The 19,189-nt window shown below is 53.4% G+C and overlaps 2 protein-coding genes across 5 annotated transcripts in view; one reads left to right on the plus strand and one right to left on the minus strand.

Annotated features, from left to right (window-relative positions):
• Positions 1 to 69: 69 nt before the first annotated feature.
• Positions 70 to 17,744, minus strand: KHK (ketohexokinase). Of its 4 annotated transcripts, none has more exons than XM_028725343.2 (8): positions 17,616 to 17,744; positions 16,927 to 17,043; positions 12,978 to 13,112; positions 7,774 to 7,846; positions 6,254 to 6,400; positions 3,641 to 3,729; positions 2,236 to 2,393; positions 70 to 451 (listed from the first exon to the last, which is right to left on the minus strand). In XM_028725343.2, the coding sequence occupies exons 1-8, from the start codon at positions 17,705 to 17,707 to the stop codon at positions 366 to 368; spliced, it is 897 nt and encodes a 298-aa protein (XP_028581176.2). In that variant the 5' UTR covers positions 17,708 to 17,744; the 3' UTR covers positions 70 to 365. The 4 variants fall into 4 exon arrangements, with proteins under 4 accessions (XP_028581176.2, XP_028581177.2, XP_077782818.1 ...); XM_028725344.2 differs by lacking the exon at positions 12,978 to 13,112 and adding an exon at positions 13,190 to 13,324; XM_077926692.1 differs by lacking the exon at positions 16,927 to 17,043.
• LOC114595005 (cGMP-dependent protein kinase 1-like) overlaps positions 7,984 to 19,189 on the plus strand; it is a 52,450-nt gene continuing 41,244 nt past the window's right edge. Inside the window, exon 1 of the mRNA XM_077926689.1 lies at positions 7,984 to 8,619. The gene's annotated coding sequence lies outside the window, so the exon portion shown is untranslated. The remainder of the gene's footprint in view (positions 8,620 to 19,189) is intronic.

A 19,189-nucleotide genomic window follows, 5' to 3' on the forward strand; every position in this document is an offset into this window, starting at 1 on the left:
GGGGCAGGCCAGCCCTTTCCATCCTGCCCCCCACCCTAGCCCACACAGGTAGGGCTTCCACACAGAGGCCACTGGTCCAAGCGTTTTATTGATCAGCCTTTGCAAAGAGGCAACGTGGGCAAGTCTCTCTCTCTCTCTCTCTCTCTCTCTCTCTCTCTCTCTCTCTCCAGATCCAGGCCCAGCCGGGACACACAGGGCGGCCCGGGCAGAGCAGAGAACGGGCTTTGGCTGCCCAGCCCCTCCGGACCTTTCAGAGAAGCAGCACGCTTGTTCCTCGCTGAGTCAGGGGGGGTTGTGTGATTTTGGCCCACGGCTTGATGAAGGTCCCCAGAAAAGATGGGCAGACGTGGCTTGCCGCTTGCAGCTCACACGATCCCATCGTAGCCGTGCACACCACACTTCCGGCCGGCCACCTGGCACCCGTAGGTGATTGCCTCGGCCAGGGGTCTCCCTGGAGGGGGGGGGGAGAGAGGGGTCAGTTGAGCTCTGAGGCAGAGAGGTGCCCCGGGGTTCAGGCGGCAAGAACTCTCCCCACCACGACCCCTCACCCCAGGCTCCATTTAGGGGCGGGCAGAATTCAGGGCTTGCAAGATTTACTTCTTTTTCTGCTAAGAAGCCAAAGATCCACCAAGCGCAAAGTTGTGGTCAGAGGAGGGAGGGGGAACAGCAAAGAACGAAGGGACATGCTCTGTCCATGCTCAGCTGCCCCAGGAATTTGGGATGCCAGAACTGAACTCACAGTCCCAGAGTCATAGAATTAAAGAGGGGTTCTCTAGGCCAACCTGCTGCAAGGCAGGAACCATGGGGCAGCCCTTCAGATAGTTGAAGATGGCTCTCCTATCTCCTCTCAGTCTCCTCTTTTCCAGACTAAACATACCCAGCTCCTTCAACCATTCTTAATAAGGCTTTGTTTCCAGACCTTGCATCATCTTGGTCTCCCTCCTCTGCCCACCTCCCAGCTTGTCAACATCCTTCCTAAATTGTGGTGCCCAGAACTGGACACGATATTCCAGAATCGAGTGGGACTCTGATTTCCCCTGATCTGGACCCTCGACTTCTGCAGATGCAGCCTGGAATGGCACTGGTCTTTTTTGCTGCTGCATCACCTTCTGGGCTCGGGTTCAGCTTGGGGTCCACCAAGACCCCCAGATCCTTTCCCCGTGGGCTTTCCTTGTGCAGAGGTGTAGCGCAAAGGGAAGGATCTGCACCCGTGGCTCTAAGGCCAGGGGCTCCGGGGCCCCGAGTCTGGGTTCTGCTGGGCCCATCCCGCGGGGCAGCAGATGGAAGGATCAGCCCCCACCTCCGCCCCTCCCACCCCACCTGACTTACTCCTTTCTTGTCACTGAAGCCATGGGTTCGAGTCCTACCCTCCAGAGCAGGAGAAAACAAGTTTGCACCATCTTCCATGTGACAGCCCTTGAGATATTTGAAGATGGCTCTCCTCTCTCCGTCTCCTCTTTTCCAGGCCAAACATACCCAACTCCAACTGTTCCTCATCAGGCTTGGTTTCCACACCTCTGCCCACCTTCCAGCTTGCCAACATCCTTCTTAAATTGTGGCACCCAGAATTGGGCACAGGACTCTGACCAAGGCAGAACAGTGGGACTATCACTGGTGCCAACTCCAGGGGGCTCTGGGCACCTACAATTTTCTTGTGGGTGCTCAGCGCCCGCATGGCAGGGCCTCCATGATGTCTGGGGCCTCGCAGGGCCTTGGAAGTCCTCTGGGGCTCCCAAGCGCTGCGTCATGACGTCACGACGTCATGTTATGTTGCGCATGTCGCTGGGCACCCATAATCTGGGGTCCAAGTTGGTGCCACTGGGTACTATGAATTCCCTTGATCTGGGCACTAGATCTGCTGAGATTAGCATCTGCTTTTCTTGCTGCTGCCTCACACGGTTCATAGAATCATAGAATTGTAAGTGGGGACCCTGAAGGCCATCTAGTCCCACCCCCTGCAATGCAAGAGACTCATTTCCTTCCCCAACTCCGGTCCTGGTCTCCCCACACCAAAAAACCCCCTTCCTTCTTTGCAGAGCGCAAGTTTGGGCAATCTTCTTTGTTGCTCCTACAGTTAAAACTGACAGAAAGTCCGAAGCGATGGTGATCTACTGCAGACCCCCAGAGATCTCTCCGTAGATCCTGTGTCTGATGAGCTTGTTGCAGAACAGATCACAAAGGGGAGATATGGACATGCAGGCGACAGGGAGGAGGCGAGAAGCCCCCGCGACTCACCCCTGCTGAGGGCCAGGATCACGGCCGCGTTGAAGGTGTCCCCAGCACCCAAGGTGTCCACCACCACCTCGGGGGAGAAGGCGTCCGAGTGAACCAGCACCCCGTCCGGCCCCATGGCGTCGGCCCCCTCCTCAGCCCAGGCACAGACCAGGGTGGCTCTGGGAGGAGAAAGAGGAAGGAGCCTTTAGCCTTGGGACAGAGACCCCGCAGGTGCCGGGATGGGGGCAGCCAGAAAATGGGGGCACCCCAAAACACCCTCCCCACCTCCAAAAGGCCTGGTTCTTTCTCCCAAGGGAGCTGGGCTCAACAGGGCCTGTTTGGTTCAACCCAGGGAGAGGGAGCTTTGGGGAGGGGTCCGCCCGGTCCCAACAGCCAGGATGATGACGTCCCATCCTGCAGACCAGCTTCACAGGTCATTTTAGCAAGAAGAATTGCATAATAATAATAATAATAATAATAATAATAATAATAATATCCAGCCTTCACGCTAAGGTTCCAGGGCAGGTTGCAGCATTGGAAAACAGATTAAGCACTACGTAAAACAACTTACAACCACTTTAAACAAGGTGGCTCCGAAAAAAACAGAAACCCCAAGTGTCAAAAGTTGCTTTATAATTATTTTTTTAAAAAATGTAACTCATTTTTAATGTTTGCTCTAATAATAATAATAATAATAATAATAATAATAATAATAATAATAATTTATTATTTATACCCCGCCCATCTGGCTGGGTTACTTCAGACACTCTGAGCAGCTTCTAACAAAATATTAAAATACAATAGTCCTTCAGATATTAAAAGCTTCCCCAAACAGGGCTACCTTCAGATGTCTCCTAAAAGTCTGGTAGTTGTTTTTTCCTTTGACATCTGGTGGCAGGGCGTTCCACAGGGAGGGCGCCACCACCGAGAAGGCCCTCTCCCTGGTTCCCTGTAACTTATGGATATTTTAAATGAACATTTCAAGATCATCTTTTTACAAACCGCTTGGGAGCCTTCAAGGTTTAGGGAAAGCGGCATAGATAAATTTTGTTAAATGAAAACATTCTGTAAAGAAAAGATGGAGGGAAGACTAAGGAGCAGTTCTGGAGCGTTGCATAGAACTGTAGAATTGGGAGGGGCGATGGGGGTCATCTAGTCCAACCCCTGCAAGGCAGCAATTTTTTTGCCCACCATGGGGTTGACCCACGACCCTGAGGTGAAGAGCCTCATGCCCTAGCGACTCCCTTAAGTTCTTTGCAGCCCCCTTGGCATTTTCCACAGAGCACCGAAAGGCCAGTGGCCAAGTGCGCATTAAATCTAGTTATGGTAGTTGGCGCGAGTGCCCCTCCCATGCCAGAGGGTGGGCTGAGGGGCACCCCAGAGGCCATCCAGCCTGCCCCCTTCTCCTTGAGGGGTCTCCACCTACCCCGGCTTCAGATATCTGCGGAGCCCCTTGACAGCTTCGGCGGCCGAGTAGAAGCCCCTCGCCTTGGCCACATCCTTGCTGACAAAGACCTGGGGGGGGGGGGGGAGAGACGCCAGAGTCACCTTCTCCTCTTGGTCTCCCTCTCTCGTAACACTAGAATTCCCAGGCGCCCAAGGAAGATGAATGTTGGAAGATGCAGAAAGGACTCGTTCCTGCAGCAAAGTGTTAGACGGTGGAACTCCCTCCCACAAGATGGCCACCTACCTGGATTGCTTTAGAAGAGGATTGGCTAAACTTATGGGGGAGAAAGGGGCTCTCCGTGGCCCCTCGCCAGGATGCAGCGATGCTTCTGAATGCCAGGGGCATCAAGGGAGAGGGTTGCTCTCGTGCTTGAATCCTGCTTGTGGGTCAGCCACGGTGAGAACAGGAGGCTGGACTAGGTGGGATCCCCACTGACCAGCGGCTAGGCTGGTCGGATAGAGCCTCCAGTTCCAGAGGCACTCTATCTAGACTCCTGGGTTCTTAGGGGTATTTGGCCACTGTGAGGAGAACAGGATGCTGGGCACAATGGGCCCCTTTGGCCGGTCCAGCAGAGCTCATTTCATGTTCTGAGGTCAGTCCTGCTCAGCCCAGGCAGGGCTTCACAAGCAGAACTTAGAATCGTAGAACGGAGAGTTGGAAGGGACCCCCAGGGGTCATCCAGCCCCGTTGTGGTTCTGGACAGTTGAGAGTTAACACTCCCAGGAGGCGCTCTTCTTAACTGGGCGCACTGCCCATATAATCCGGGCATTTTCCTGTGGGCTGAGCTCTCTCTGAGTGCAGAGTGTCTGAGAATGTGAGCAAGATAGTTTCAGTTCTGTTAGAGACAGAAAGGTTTTCTTTTCTGTAGGTTTTCTTTTCTGTTTTGTATGCTTCTAAATACAGTGGTACCTCGGGTTAAGTACTTAATTCGTTCCAGAGGTCCGTTCTTAACCTGAAACTGTTCTTAACCTGAAGCACCACTTTAGCTAATGGGGCCTCCTGCTGCCGCTCCGCCGCCAGAGCACGATTTCTGTTCTCATCCTGATGCAAAGTTCTTAATCTGAAGCACTATTTCTGGGTTAGCGGAGTGTGTAACCTGAAGCGTATGTAACCCGAGGTACCACTGTAAAGAGTGATAGAATAGAAGCACTGGTGTCGAGCCGAGTTATTGAAGACACCACACAGACACAGACTAAGCCATTTTACATTGCGTGTGAACTCTGCTACTATCCGACAACTGAGAAGAGTGGCAGTGCGCGAGTGGCAGCGTATGGGCACCACTGAAGTGTCGGAGTGCTTGTAAATCAGATTTATTGCAGTGCCGATGCAGCAGACCCCGTGGGTCAAAGGATTTACGACCCACAAACTTTAACAAGCCCAACCTTCGGCCATGCAGGAACCACAACTGAAGAATCCCTGCCAGATGTCCACCCATCTTAAAAATCTCCAAGGGAGTCCGTTCCATGTAAGGAGGACGTCCCGAGTATGGAGGAGCCTGCCCCCCCCCAGGACCACCGGGCGAGGAGGGCTGCCTGGTCCAGCCTGTGGCTCTTCGGAACCGCGCAAAGGCCTCTTCCACAGCCAAAGGCCTCTTCTGAGAGTCAGAAGCAGCAGCTGCTGTGCTCAGAGGCGTTTGCCCTTGCGCAGAGGAGGCTGCGGGGCAAAGGACCTGGGCAACATTGGGCAGCGCCAGGGAGGTGCAGCCAAGCCCTGACCCTGAATGGGGGCTCCTGCTCTGAAGTCAGGGGCCTGTTTGTGGTCTCTCTGTGTGGTTTGGGAGCTGCACAGTCAGGGAAAAACCAATGCTGTCCAGGGTTGTCAAGACTGCGGAGAGAATAATTGGGTGCCCTCTTCCCACCTTGGATCAAATCTGTGCTTCCAGGTGCCATAAGAAAGCTGCAGAGATAGCGCAGGATAGTGCGCACCCCGGAAATGATCTCTTTCAGCTTCTGCCTTCTGGAAGAAGGTACAGGGTTATAAAGACTAGGACTAGCCGCCTGAGAAACAGTTTCTACCCAAATGCGATTTTGGTTTTAAATGCAGTGTAAGGTAGTCTCTGGGACACGGGTGGCGCTGTGGGTTAAACCACAGAGCCTAGGACTTGCCGATCAGAAGGTCGGCAGTTTGAATCCCCGTTGCTCGGTCCCTGCTCCTGCCAACCTAGCACATCAAAGTGCAAGTAGATAAATAGGTACCATTCCAGCAGGAAGGTAAACGGCGTTTCCATGTGCTGCTCTGGTTCGCCAGAAGCGGCTTAGTCCTGCTGGCCACATGACCCGGAAGCTGTACGCCGGCTCCCTCGGCCAGTAAAGCGAGATGAGCGCCGCAACCCCAGAGTCATCTGTGACTGGACCTAACGGTCAGGGGCCCTTTACCTTTAAGGTAGTCTCTATGGGAGTATATTGTATTTAATTATGGGGTATCAGAGTTTTTAGGGGGCTAACCAGGCTGGGATAGCAGGCTTGTTGGGTTTTGAATGTCTTATGTAGATTTTTCAGTTTCGTTTTTCTGTATGGGACAATGACAATAAAGACTTTCGTATCGTTTCTGCCCCGTCATCCTGGCTTCTCCCCCAGACAGAGGCTTTCCTACCACGTCTCCGTAGCCGAAGAGTTGGTATATCTCTGGCCGCGTCTTCTCCACCTCCACGGACGTGGTCACTCGGTCGGACGGCGGGCAGGTCCTGTTATACGCCTCCACACGCTGGATCATCTTCACCTGCTCAGAGGCATTCCTGCCCTGGGGGAGGGAGAAGGTGGGTCTCAGAGGGAGGCAGAAGTTCGCCCTGGCATCCCAGGCAGCTTCTGTGGCTAGGACAGCTGCACCCACAGCCAGAAGGTTGTGGCCACGGCAGTCCTGGCATTCATGCTCTGCTGAGCTCTAGATTACTGCAATGCCCTCCCCGTGGGGCTGCCCATGAAGACTGCCTGGAAATGCCACACCTCCGGGCACCAGAGGGTTAATGGCCAACAGCTGGCATCCTCAAGGGCAGTGACTTATAGGCAGTGGCTCCCAAACTTTTCTGGGCCCCTGCCCCCTTGATTCCATAAAGTCACTCCCAGCGACCCCCACCCTATAAAAAGCATTATTCAGCCACTACAGGGGAGAAAAACCCAATAAAATTCAAAACGGGAATGATTGTACGTTTATTCAAAATCCAGTTAAGAACTATTTAGTTTAATTAGCTCGACAAAACTGATCAACTTGATCCAGTGATGCCAGTGAAGTCTGATAGGTCATGGATAGCTCCAGCGCCATGGAGCCCCTCCTTGCCTCTTAGTGCCCCCCCCCCCAATAATCCTAAAACTCTAAGATCCGGTAACAACAGACTTTAAAGGGGGCCATCCCTGAATCAAGGCCCTGCAAATGCAACACGAAGCCCCCTTCACAAAGAGGTCTGGCCTGTCGCCTGCGGAGTGAGCGGCCTTGTTTTCAAAATCCTTGCATGTGTTTACTGGCTCACAGGATGTCTTGTTCCCAAGAGCTGTTTCTGTGTGCGAATAGCCAGTGTTGAGAACTTATCAATGGCCAATGATATTATTATTATTATTATTATTATTATTATTATTATTATTATTATTATTATTATTACCCCGTCCATCTGTCTGGGCTTCCCCAGCCACTCTAGGCAGTTTCCAACAAAGTGTTAAAATACAATGGTCTGTTCAACATTAAAAGCAGGGCTGCCTTCAGATGTCTTCTAAGTCTGGTAGTTGTTGTTTTCTTTGACATCTGGTGGGAGGGCGTTCCACAGGGCAGGTGCCACCACCGAGAAGGCCCTCTGCCTGGTTGCCTGTAACTTGGCTTCTCGCAGTGAGGGAACCGCCAGAAGGCCCTCGGAGCTGGACCTCAGCGTCCGGGCAGAACGATGGGGGTGGAGACGCTCCTTCAGGTATACTGGGCCTTTGAGGCCGTTTAGGGCTTCAAAGGTCAGCACCAACACTGTGAATTGTGCTTGGAAAACGTCCTGGGAGCCAATGTAGGTCTTTCACCTATACTTTTCCGTCTTCATTTCCTGCTGATGGCAACTCCTTGTGGCACCTGCACCTCAGGAAGACCCTCCCTCCCTCTTGCCCCCCCCCATCTCCCCAGCAAGGGCTTCCTTCACTCACCTCCCAGTGGATCCACTTGTATGGAGACAGGTTGACCTGCTCAAAGTCAGCAGCTGTCACGTCCGGCAGGTTGCTGGTTGGGGGTGGCGGGGAGAAGGCGGAAGGGTGGGACGGGGGGGGGGTACAAAGGTCTATGAGATGAAATGCCTTCACAGCCTCCTCTCCCACCCGAGATTATTCATTTGAACAACTTGAAGACCCCCATCTGGTCATTGATTACAAAGCACAAAGCAGAGTGTTGCTGTCTTGGCCGACCACTGTAGCACAAGCCAGGCCCAACTGGTGGGGTCCATGCAGCCAGACACCCTCTCCCTATGGGCCACCCCAGGTGCCCCGCAAAGTATGTGAGGAGGGGGCATCAAGGCAATAATCAGCCCCTCTTCCCCCCCCCCCAGGGTCCTATCAAGAAGCCCACTACCTCAAAAGCAAGGAGGGTCCATCTGTGTCTCGGATGCAAGGCTGATCTTGCAAAGCGGTATGTCCACTTTGATCCCCTTCTATGTACAGTAGTGAATTGGTTCCTAAACCCTGAAAACCCGGAAGTAAGTGTTTCAGCTTTCAAATGTTTTTTGGAAGCCAAACGTCTGATACGGCTGTCAGCTATTGTTTCCGGGGCGCCTGCACCAATCAGAAGCTGCACCTTGGTTTTTGAACATTTCGGAAGTCAAACAGACTTCGGATTAAGTTTGGCGCTTTTGTTTTTGCTATTTATTTTGCGTTTTTGTTTTTGAGGTTTTTCTGGTTAATTTGTTTTTGTGACTGTGTGGAATCCAGTTCAGCTACTGACTGATTGATTGTGTGACTGCAGAAATGGATAAAAGCAAGCAATGACTATCATCAGTGCAGGTGAGAAAAAATAATGATTTTAATTTTTATCATCTACAATACTGTCTTATTTATTTTATAGTACAGTACATTGATTATTGCTTTCATTTTATGGATCAATGGTCTTGTTAGATAGCAAAATTCATGTTAAATTGCTGTCTGGAATGGATTAATCCATTTTGCATTTCCTTCTATGGGAAAGCACAATTTGGTTTTGGAACGCTTTGGTTTTGGAACGGACTTCCAGAATGGATTAAGTTTGAGAACCAAGGGACCACTGTATGCTGGGACCCATCCATGGTGCTGGCTTTGATCTGCACAGCCCCAAAGAGCTGGACTCAACATTATTCAGGGGCTGCCTCTGAGCCAGGGGCGTAGGAAGCGGGGTGGGGAGGGTGTGGTCCACCCCGGGTGTCATCCCAGAGGGGGTGCCAAAATTTACCGCAGGGCCTGGCCTGCAGCACGTCCGAGCCACAAGTCTCTCCTGGGAGTGACATGGTGGCTTGGGGTCCTGTGCTGCCCGAAACAGCAGTGTGGGGCTTACTGCGGCGCCCCCCTGGGTGGATCGCCCCATCCCCACCGCTCTGGGTGCTGCAGCAACTAGCTACACCCCTGTTCTGAGCCTGAGGTTCCGGTATTGCAGTAGGTGAGCCAGATGGCCCTTCAAACAACACAGTTCTGCGATTGTGGCCTAAACCTTCACATTTGGACAACCAGAAGAAGCATTAGCATAAGAACATAATAAAAGCCTGCAGGATCAGGCCAGGGGCCCATCTAGTCCGGGATCCTGTTCTGACAGTGGCTGACTGGACCCCTGCGGGAAACCGGCAAGCAGGATTCGAACTCAGGATCAACACTCTCCCTGCCTACAGTTCCCAGCATCTGGTCTTCAGAAGCATCCCTGCCTCCTCCATGAATTTGAGGTGACCAAGGAGGGCTATGAGGACACCACAGAGGTTGACAAAAGAGCTGGGAGGGAGAGAGACGTTCTTCTTCCTCTCTTGTAGAGGCAGCGATGGCCACCAACTTCAAAAGGGGAGCCAGACCAAGAACGTGAAGGTCAAGAGCTACAAGTGACTGCAGATTCACAGAACTGTCCAGTTGGAAGGGATCTCCAGGGATCATCTAGTCCAACCCCCTGCAATGCAGGAATCACAGCTCAAGGATCCCCCGACAGATGGCTGCCCAAGCACCTTGGGAGGGGAGTCTGTTCTGCTGTCATACATCAGAAAATTCTTCCTGCCACAAGATCCCAGCAGGAAAGGACTGTGTGTCCCCCCCCCCCCAAGCAGGCTTCCTGTTGGGGGATCCGGGAGGTCCCTGGAGGAGGACTTTCCCTGGGCCTGATCCGGCTGCAGCAGCCAGACGCTTCCCACATTCGAAACTCTTTGCTCCATGAGTCCCTTGGATTGAAAACTGGGGGGGGGGGGGGTGTGCTGTGGGTGGAGAGGCACCTACTGCAAAGGGTTAACACTTGGCTCCAAGCCCCCTGATCTCTAGCCTCAAAGAGGAGCCTTCTCAATGATTAACTGAGCAGCGGATCCTGCCCTCTGAGCAAAGGCCAGCCAGAACCCCATCCAGGGCTCAGCTGCCATTTCTCCCCCTGGCTGAGAGGGGCCAAGGATCAAGTCCAGTGGATGCCTCCATCTGGGCAGGGGGTCCTAGGGGGAAGAAGGAGGGACCCCTCCCCAGCCCTCTTCTCTCCCCAACACAGCCCCTGCCCCCTCCCAACACCGGATCCCGCTTTCCAAAAAGCAAGGGGAGGGAACACCCCCCCCCCCGCCTTCCTCTGTCCCCACCTGCCCCTAAGAGCCCCCATTTGCTCCCCCCTCCAGACCAGGCGATGACCAGGAAGGCAGATCAGGGACGGATTGAGGGAGATGATTGGCTGCTGCATCTGGGCTGAATTATCAGGTGAATCTGCCGAGAATTATTGGGCATGCATGGCTGTGCTTTCCCCTCTTCTCCCACTGGGTGGCGCCACTCAGGGAATGCGGGGCGGCGGCGGCATTCCAACTCCAATTCAAGCCATAAGGTAAAGGTCAAGGGACCCCTGACCATTAGGTCCAGTCGTGGCCGACTCTGGGGTTGCGGCGCTCATCTCGCTTTATTGGCCGAGGGAGCCGATGTACAGTTTCCGGGTCATGTGGCCAGCAAGACTAAGCCACTTCTGGCGAACCAGAGCAGCGCATGGAAATGCTGTTTACCTTCCCGCTGGAGCGGTACCTATTTATCTACTTGCACTGGCGTGCTTTCGAACTGCTAGGTGGGCAGGAGCAGGGACTGAGCAACGGCAACTCACCCCGTCACGGGGATTCGAACCGCTGACCTTCTGATCGGCAAGTCCTAGGCTCTGTGGCTTAACCCACAGCGCCATCCGCGCCCCTATATTTCAGGCCATAGCTGTCAACTTTTCCCTTTTCTTGCGAGGAATCCTATTCGGAATAAAGGAATTTCCCTTAAAAGAAGGGAAACGTTGACAGCTATGGTTCAGGCTTCTCAAGCAAACCGCTACCCCCTGAACCGGGCCGTAAGCCAGAAGGTGCAGACAAGCTTCAGGCCGCTTGGCCACAGGTGTGGCTCAAGGGATCGGAATTAAATGAAGTTCCATTTATGATCACTTTGATGTGTATTTTTGGGGGGGTGTAAAGGGGGACAGGGGAGGGTTTTAGACCATTTTATTTACTTTTCCTATGTCCAGTTTTCCTGTTGTTCTTCTGTCTCTCACAGCTACAATAATCCTACCGTTAAAATTATGGGCTGGTTATTTCTTCGTCAGAGGGCAAACAGGCAAATTTAGCAGGGGGTCAAATAGTTTTCCCCCTCACTGTAACTGGTTCATTTTTTTAAAGTAGCTTTAAAATAAATAAAGTCAGTGAGAGGGAAGCTGGAGGTCTTGGCAGCTCAGCCGCCGACTTCCTCAGAGGCCTCTTGGCCTCAGTGCTTCCAGTCTGTAAAATGGGAAGAGAGGATTTGAGTAAGGGGGCTGGGCAGCTTGGCTTGGGGAACTGTGAGGCAAGCAGAAATCCAGCCACTGTGGCTTTGCACCCGAGCAGATCGGCTTGCAAAACTGAGCTCCTTTTGCTTGTGGTGTAGCTGTTAAAAGCTCAAGAAAAAGGCTTTCTAGGGTGAAAAGTGGAAGGAAGTAACCTTTCTACTATTAATGATCAAATGCACTTTGCACGTTAATAGTCCGAGATTAATGATTAATATTAGGAATAAGAAGAAGGGGGAGGGGGCAGAAAGAAAGCAGGTGACCTTGAGGTTCCCCTTTGCTCTCACGCACCTTGCCTAGATCTCTTGACAATTTATTTCTCATTTACTGTATTTTTCCGTCTATAAGATGCCCCCCATGTATAAGACACCCCTTATTTTTGGGGACTCAGATTTAAGAAAATGGGGGGAGATGCATCCGTGTATAAGACGCCTTCTAATTTTTGACATTATTTTTTAGGGGAAAAACCTAGTCTTATACATGGAAAAATACAGTACAGTCATACCTTGGGTTACAGATGCTTCAGGCTGCGTTTTTTTGGGTTAGGTAAAAGGTAAAGGGACCCCTGACCATTAGGTCCAGATGTATCCGACTCTGGGGTTGCGGCGCTCATCTCGCTTTACTGGCCGAGGGAGCCGGCATACAGCTTCTGGGTCATGTGGCCAGCAGGACTAAGCCGCTTCTGGCGAACCAGAGCAGCGCACGGAAACGCCGTTTACCTTCCCGCCGGAGCGGTACCTATTTATCTACTTGCACTTTGATGTGCTTTTGAACTGCTAGGTTGGCAGGAGCACGGACCGAGCAATGGGAGCTCACCCCACCGTGGGGATTCGAACCGCCAACCTTCTGATCGGCAAGCCCTAGGCTCTGTGGTTTAACCCACAGTGCCACCCACCCGGAAGTACCGGAACGGGTTGCTTCCGGGTTTGGGCGGTTGCGCATGTGCAGAAGCTCTAAATCACACTTTGCACATGCACAGAAACACCGAATTGCAAACCTGCGCATGCGCAGATGCGCTGCTGCGGATTGCAAATGTTGCAGGTTGCTAACGTGCATCCCGCACGGATCACGTTCGCAACCCGAGTGTCCACTGCTGGATTTTAAAAATGGCACCCTCAAAGTGGTTTACAAAAGTAAGCACCATACAAATCTTATTGAATTGATAAAAGGGTTGGGACGGTTTCTAAAGAAAGCTGGGTCAATGCCCCCCCCCCCATCTTGTATCTTTATGCCCCGAACTGCCCTGAGGTCTTTGGGCAAAGGGTGCGATGCCAATTCAATAAATATTAGTCGGCAATAATAAAGAGAGGGAGCCCTGTGGCGCCACCCAGTGGCAGGGTGGGGAGTTGGTGGGCGGGGGCAGCAGCTGCCCGCCTGGCCTTACATGTCATAGAGAGTGACCGTCCGAGAGCCGTTGTGGCAGTTGACGAGGCAGATGGCGCAGGGCATCTCCCCCTGGCTTTGCCTCACCAGGTGAGAGACGTCCACGTTGCAGCGGCGGAAGTCGGAGAGGATGAATCTTGGGGGCAGCGGAGGGAGAGAAAGAGGAGGTTAGAGGCTGTGGCCCAGGCAGGGGGGACCCCTCACCCTAAGCACCTCGCAGCGTGCAGGATGGTCCGGGTGCCCGTCGTGGAGTTGCTGATCACCATGGAGGTGGGCAGGGCACGCGCCGGGCGCGGCACCACGTGGGCGAGGTCCACCTCGTAGCGCTGGAAATCCTCACGGACGAAGCTGGGTGGGCAGAGAAGAGGAGCCCCCTTAGGGGTGGGGAGGGCGAGAGGGGCTGGAGACCCCCTTTCTCACCCCATCTGGCCACAGTGATCCATGTGACGGGCACCTCCAGGCTTGACTACTGTAATTCACTCTATGTGGGGCTGCCCTTGAAGCTGACCCAGAAACTCCAGCGGGTACAGAATGCCATGGCAAGACTCCTTACGGGGTCCTTGCTGTGGGATCACATTCACCCAGTGCTTTTCCAGCTGCACTGGCTCCCGGTGGAGTACAGGGTCAGATTTAAGGTGCTGCTTTTGACCTTTAAAGCCCTATGCAGCCTAAGACCCACGTACCTACGGGACCGCCTCTCCTGGTATGTCCCACGGAGGACCTTAAGGACTTTGGAGGTCCCAAGCTGCAAGGTGGTTAGGCTGGCCTCAACTAGGGCCAGGGCCTTTTCAGTACTGGCCCCGACTTGGTGGAACGCTCTGTCCCAAGAGACTAGGGCCCTGAGGGACAGAGCTGTTCCGCCTGGCCTTTGGTTTGGACTCAGTATAAACCAATGTTCCCCTCCCCTCACAGTCTTGATTTATCGGCTACTTTAAAATGAGACTGCATTTTAAATTGCATTTTAACCTGTATTTTAAATTGGGTTCCCCTCCACTTCTCTTTTATTGGTGTTAGCCACCCTGAGCTGGGCTCTGGCCGGGGAGGGCAGGGTATAAATAAAATTTATTATGATTATGTATTATTAAGGACCCTCCTCTCCCACTCCTTGGGAACAGGAGTTGGTGCCTAGACTTGCAGGGTCAGCAAACATTTTCAGCAGGGGGCCGGTCCACTGTCCCTCAGACCTTGTGGGAGACCGGACTATATTTTTTTTGGGGGGGGGGGGCGGGGAATGAACGAATTCCCATGCTCCACAAATAACCCAGAGATGCATTTTAAATAAAAGGACACATTCTACTCATGTAAAAACACGCTGATTCCCGGGCTGTCTGTGGGCTGGATTTCGAAGGCAATTGGGCCAGATCCAGCCTCCAGGCATTAGTTTGCCTACCCATGATAGAGAGTGCTAGGAGCTGCAAGCGCCATTGGCCCATGAAGGTAAAGGTAAAGGGACCCCTGACCATTAGGTCCGGTCGTGACCGACTCTGGGGCTGCAGCACTCATCTCGCTTTATTGGCCGAGGGAGCCGGCGTACAGCTTCCGGGTCATGTGGCCAGCATGACTAAGCCGCTTCTGGCGAACCAGAGCAGCGCAGGGAAACGCCGTTTACCTTCCCTCCGGAGTGGTACCTATTTATCTACTTGCACTTTGAGGTGCTTTCGAACTGCTAGGTGGGCAGGAGCAGGGACCGAGCAACGGGAACTCACCCCGTCACGGGGATTCGAACCGCCGACCTTCTGATCGGCAAGCCCTAGGCTCCGTGGTTCAACCCACAGCGCCACCCCCATCCATGAAAGAGGGCCCCAAATCCACCCTGAGCCCTGAGTGCGAAATCTCTGCTTGGGGAGCAGAAGTGTCTCACAGAGAAGGTGGGAATTGGGTGAGTATTCCTGCAGGCACATGGGGGCAAAGCCTTTGTCTTGTTCCTGACGGGAGCATGAGCTTCACCTTCCCATAAAAATCTGAGTCCAAGCAGGGATTTCTCAAGATCTGCAAGACCCAAATACTTACATTCAGCTTCTCAACGCAAGAGGCGTCTGGGCTCGTGATTCTTGGGTGATGTTCCACCCCTGGAAAGCAGCTGCCCCTTGCTCTTTAATCCAGCTGTGTGGTGACTAAAGGAACTCTGCACATGCTCAGAAGGACCAGGGAAGGTGCGTGGGCCTGTATATTTCACATACCCAGAGCAGAGTCCCTTAATAATGGACCCTTTCTTAAATAAGACTGCCCTGCCACATCTCATAGAATCACAAAATGGTAGAGCTGGAAGGGACCCAAGGGGACATCTAGTCCAACCCCCTGGAATAGGATGAGGGCTCCTTCTCCCAGGCTGATTCTCTCCCCATTTTGCAGACTGGAGTTCTACCATTCAAACTGGTTCTCAGAGCTGAATTCAGCCGACTAACTTCTTAGGGAAATCCAGCCACTGCCTGGAAGAAAACTAGAGCCCTCTTGGGGTTTGTGCCTCTCCCTCACCCGCCCAGCACAGCACCAGGATCTGACCCTGCTCCTCAAAACCAGCAGTGGGGTCAGAAATCAGCAATGGGTTTTTTTCTGGCATTGATTCTGAATTGATTTTAGAATGTATTTCAATTAATTGATTGTGATTTTATGTCAATTGTGTTACTTTTACTGTTGTTAGCCACTCTGAGCCCGGCTTCGGCTGGGGAGGGCGGGATATAAATAAAATTATTATTATTATTATTTGAGAAACTTTCTGTCCCCCTGAATCTACAGAGATCTGATTCCAGCATGTACAGCTGACACATGTTCCGTAAAGAAAACTCACAAGTATGTAGTGTTAATTTTACATACCGTAAAAAAATCTCAGTACTATATAAGTATCTTAAAAGTACTTCTAATTGTCGAAAGTAGTCGAAATCGAAGGGGGTTTGGATGACTGTTGGGGCCCCTTCCACTCTCCAATTCTTTGGTTCTAGGAAATGAAATTTGAGGCCAGGCAAGTGAAGGAAACAACTGAGGAAACAGACAGAGGCTCAGGCTGCCTTTTACTTGGGAGTAACCCTAATAACAGTGAAGTCGGTTAAGCTGGCTCGAGGTCACCCAGTGGCCTTCATGCCTGAGCAGGGATTCGAACCCTGCTCTCCAAGGTCACTGTTTGATACTCTAACCCAGCGGCTCTCAACCTGGGGGTCCCCAGATGTTGTTGGACTACAACTCCCATCATCTGAGCTCTGGCCTTGCTAGCTAGGGGTGATGGGAGTTGTAGTCCAACGACATCTGGGGACCCACAGGTGGAGAACCGCTGCTCTAACCACTACTCAACACTTGTAAGTCCTAGACATTGATACAGAATTGTCACACACTGCCCTTATTGAATTTCACTGCCGTTTGACTCAGCAACGTATATTCTCCACTGTCATGGATGCAGAAATTCCTGCATTGCAGGGGGTTGGACTAGATGACTCTTGGGGTCCCTTCTTTGATTCTGCCCCTCTGCCCCAAAACCTGCCAGCTGCTGAGCCTTAAATGGCTCCACTTACTCGTTAAATTAAGACTTGGCTATTCTTTTGTCGTGCTACTTATTAATGTCAGAAGGCAATGTATTACTAAAAGTAGGGAAAGAGTCCTGGGAAAAAATCTAGGAGTGGAAATTCCCCAGCCCTCCTCTCCCCTCTTGGAAAGGGCGTCAGGGGTGAGGATGGGACCAGCACCCAAGTCCTGCCCATGCCAGAGCCACGTGCCAGGCTGGCTTCCACCCTGGGGTCCCTGACTTCCCTGGAGGAGGATGGATGGATCCTGCAAGACAAGGAGCCCATCACAGATGTGTGGCGCTGAAAGGGACCCAGCGGGTCATCTAGTCTGACCCCAGTCCAAAGGACACCCGGCTGCCTCCTTTGCCAAGGTGCTGGGCAAAGGGCTCATGACCTCGCCCACCCTCCCCTGAAGGAGACCCACAAGCCTCCCCCCCCCCCCACCGGGACACTTACTCTGCGGCGTGGCCAGGTGCCAGGGAGCCCATGAAGGCGCAGGGGGCGCCCAGCAGGGCCAGGACGGTGCAGGTGTTGGAAGCGTTGCCCCCGCGCTGCCATCGCTGAGACAGGCACCTGCCAGCCAGGGAGGAAGGAAGGAAGGAAGCAAGGAAGGAAGGAAGGCCGTTTGTCCCGGGTGCAGTGCAGCGGGCGGGACTAGATGACCCCCGGGGGTCCCTTCCAACTGGGCTCGAAGGAAGGGAGCCAAGCCGGCAGCTCAGCGGGGACAGGGAAGCCGCGCGCCCACCGCCCGCCCGCCACTGGCACCCGGCGCGTCCCCAGGCCGGGCGCCTTCCAGCTCCCGGGTGCCAAGGCAGAGCCAGCCACCCGCCCGCGGGGAGCCTGGCATCTTTCCCCAGTGCCAGCTCGGCCCGAGACCATGAGTGCCCAGGGCGCTGGTGCCATGCAGCGTGCATGGCCCGGGCTCCTGCCTGCGGGATCCTGGGCAGACCCTCCGCCCGCCCGCGGGGAGCCTGGCATCTTTCCCCAGCCGGCGAGGGCGCACGAGTGCCAGCTCGCTCCGAGACCAGGCGTGCCCAGGGCAGTGGTGCCATGCAGCGTGCATGGCCCTGGCACCCAAAGTGGCTGGTGCCCGGCCCCTTCGTGGGGCATGTGGTGGGTGCCCGGGCACCTCTGCCAGGGGGTACCTAGTGTCCGAGTCCTCGGCCGGGTATCTCTCCACCACGCTGATGATGTCGAGGCACACCAGCCCCACGCACAGCACCCGCTTCTCGCCCATGGGCGCCGCTGCTGCCAGCCCGGCCCGCTGCTCCCAGGCTCCACTCGCCCAGCGCAGGCAGGCAGCGCACTCGGCAGCCATTGGCCGGCCCGCGCCCCGCCCGCCTCCCGGGGCTCATGCAAATCGCCGCCTCCCTATTGGCCGGGCGGGGCAACGCCCCTTCTCTGGCCAGCCCCGCCCCGGGATGTGGGGCCGCCAATCAGGAGGATGGGGGAGCAAAGATGTACATTGGGAACAAAGGAGGGGATTCCTGCGCCTGCAGAACCGAGTTAGAGATGAGCTCGCAGTATCTCCAAATCTGGGAGAGCTGTGCACAGCTATGCACCAAATAATTTGAAGCTCAACATCAAAAAAATGAAGATCGTGGCCACTGGTCCCATCACCTCCTGGCAAATAGAAGGGGAAGAAATGGAGGCAGTGAGAGATTTGACTTTCTTGGGCTCCATGATCACTGCAGATGGTGACAGCAGCCACGAAATTAAAAGACACCTGCTTCTTGGGAGAAAAGCAATGACAAACCTAGACAGCATCTTCAAAAGCAGAGACATCACCTTGCCCACAAAGGTCCGTATAGTTCAAGCCATGGTTTTCCCAGTCGTGATGTATGCAAGTGAGAGCTGGACCATCAAGAAGGCAGATCGCCGAAGAATGGATGCTTTTGAATTCTGATGCTGGAGGAGACTCTTGAGAGTCCCATGGACTGCAAGAAGATCAAACACATCCATTCTGAAGGAAATCAGCCCTGAGGGCTCACTGGAAGGACAGATCCTGAAGCTGAGGCTCCAAGACTTTGGCCACCTCATGAGAAGAGAAGACTCCCTGGAAAAGACCCTGATGTTGGGAAAGATGGAGGGCACAAGGAGAAGGGGACGATGGAGGACGAGGTGGTGGGACAGTGTTCTCGAAGCTACCAGCATGAATTTGACCAACTGCGGGAGGCAGTGGAAGACAGGAGGGCCTGGTGTGCTCTGGTCCAGGGGGTCACGAAGAGTGACTAAATGACCAAACAACAACATTCATCAAATGAAAAACAACAAAGCCAGCAGACCTGATGGGATACCTGCTGAAGTCTTCAAAGTGGGTGGAACTAAACTTACACAACAACTTCACACGCTCATCAAAAAATCTGGGAGAGAGAAGAGATCCCAGCAGACGTTAGGGATGCCAAAATTATCAATCTCTTTGAGAAAGGTGTTGCAGGAATTTATGTATAGGTTGAGGGGGGTTGCCCCTCCAGCAGATCTCATGCACATGCAGCCCAATACCAAAACCAGCACAATCGCTTTTGTGACTTGTGTGATTTGTCCCCACAAAACACTTCATCACAGTTTCTTCCTATCTAGTCAAAGGGCCTTTGCTGCAGGATACCAAATGTAGGAATTCACTGATCAATGTACCTATGTACTGGCTCACTGGGACAACTTCAGAAATTCCTATAGACATGTGAGCTCAGCTCCTCCGCAGCCCCTCTGCCTGAGGGAT

Source organism: Podarcis muralis, chromosome 3 (assembly GCF_964188315.1).
Source record: "Podarcis muralis chromosome 3, rPodMur119.hap1.1, whole genome shotgun sequence".
Taxonomy (NCBI): Eukaryota; Metazoa; Chordata; class Lepidosauria; order Squamata; family Lacertidae; genus Podarcis; species Podarcis muralis.

Bases quoted from the DNA above. Each gene is read 5' to 3' on its own strand.
- KHK (XM_028725343.2), bottom strand. From the start codon at position 17,707: ATGGGCGAGAAGCGGGTGCTGTGCGTGGGGCTGGTGTGCCTCGACATC. The intron at 17,044-17,615 runs GTACCCCCTGGC...CCTGGCTGGCAG, and splicing joins GCCGAGGACTCGGACACTAG to GTGCCTGTCTCAGCGATGGC. The intron at 13,113-16,926 runs GTAAGTGTCCCG...GCTGCCCCCAAG, and splicing joins GCACCTGGCCACGCCGCAGA to ATTCATCCTCTCCGACTTCC.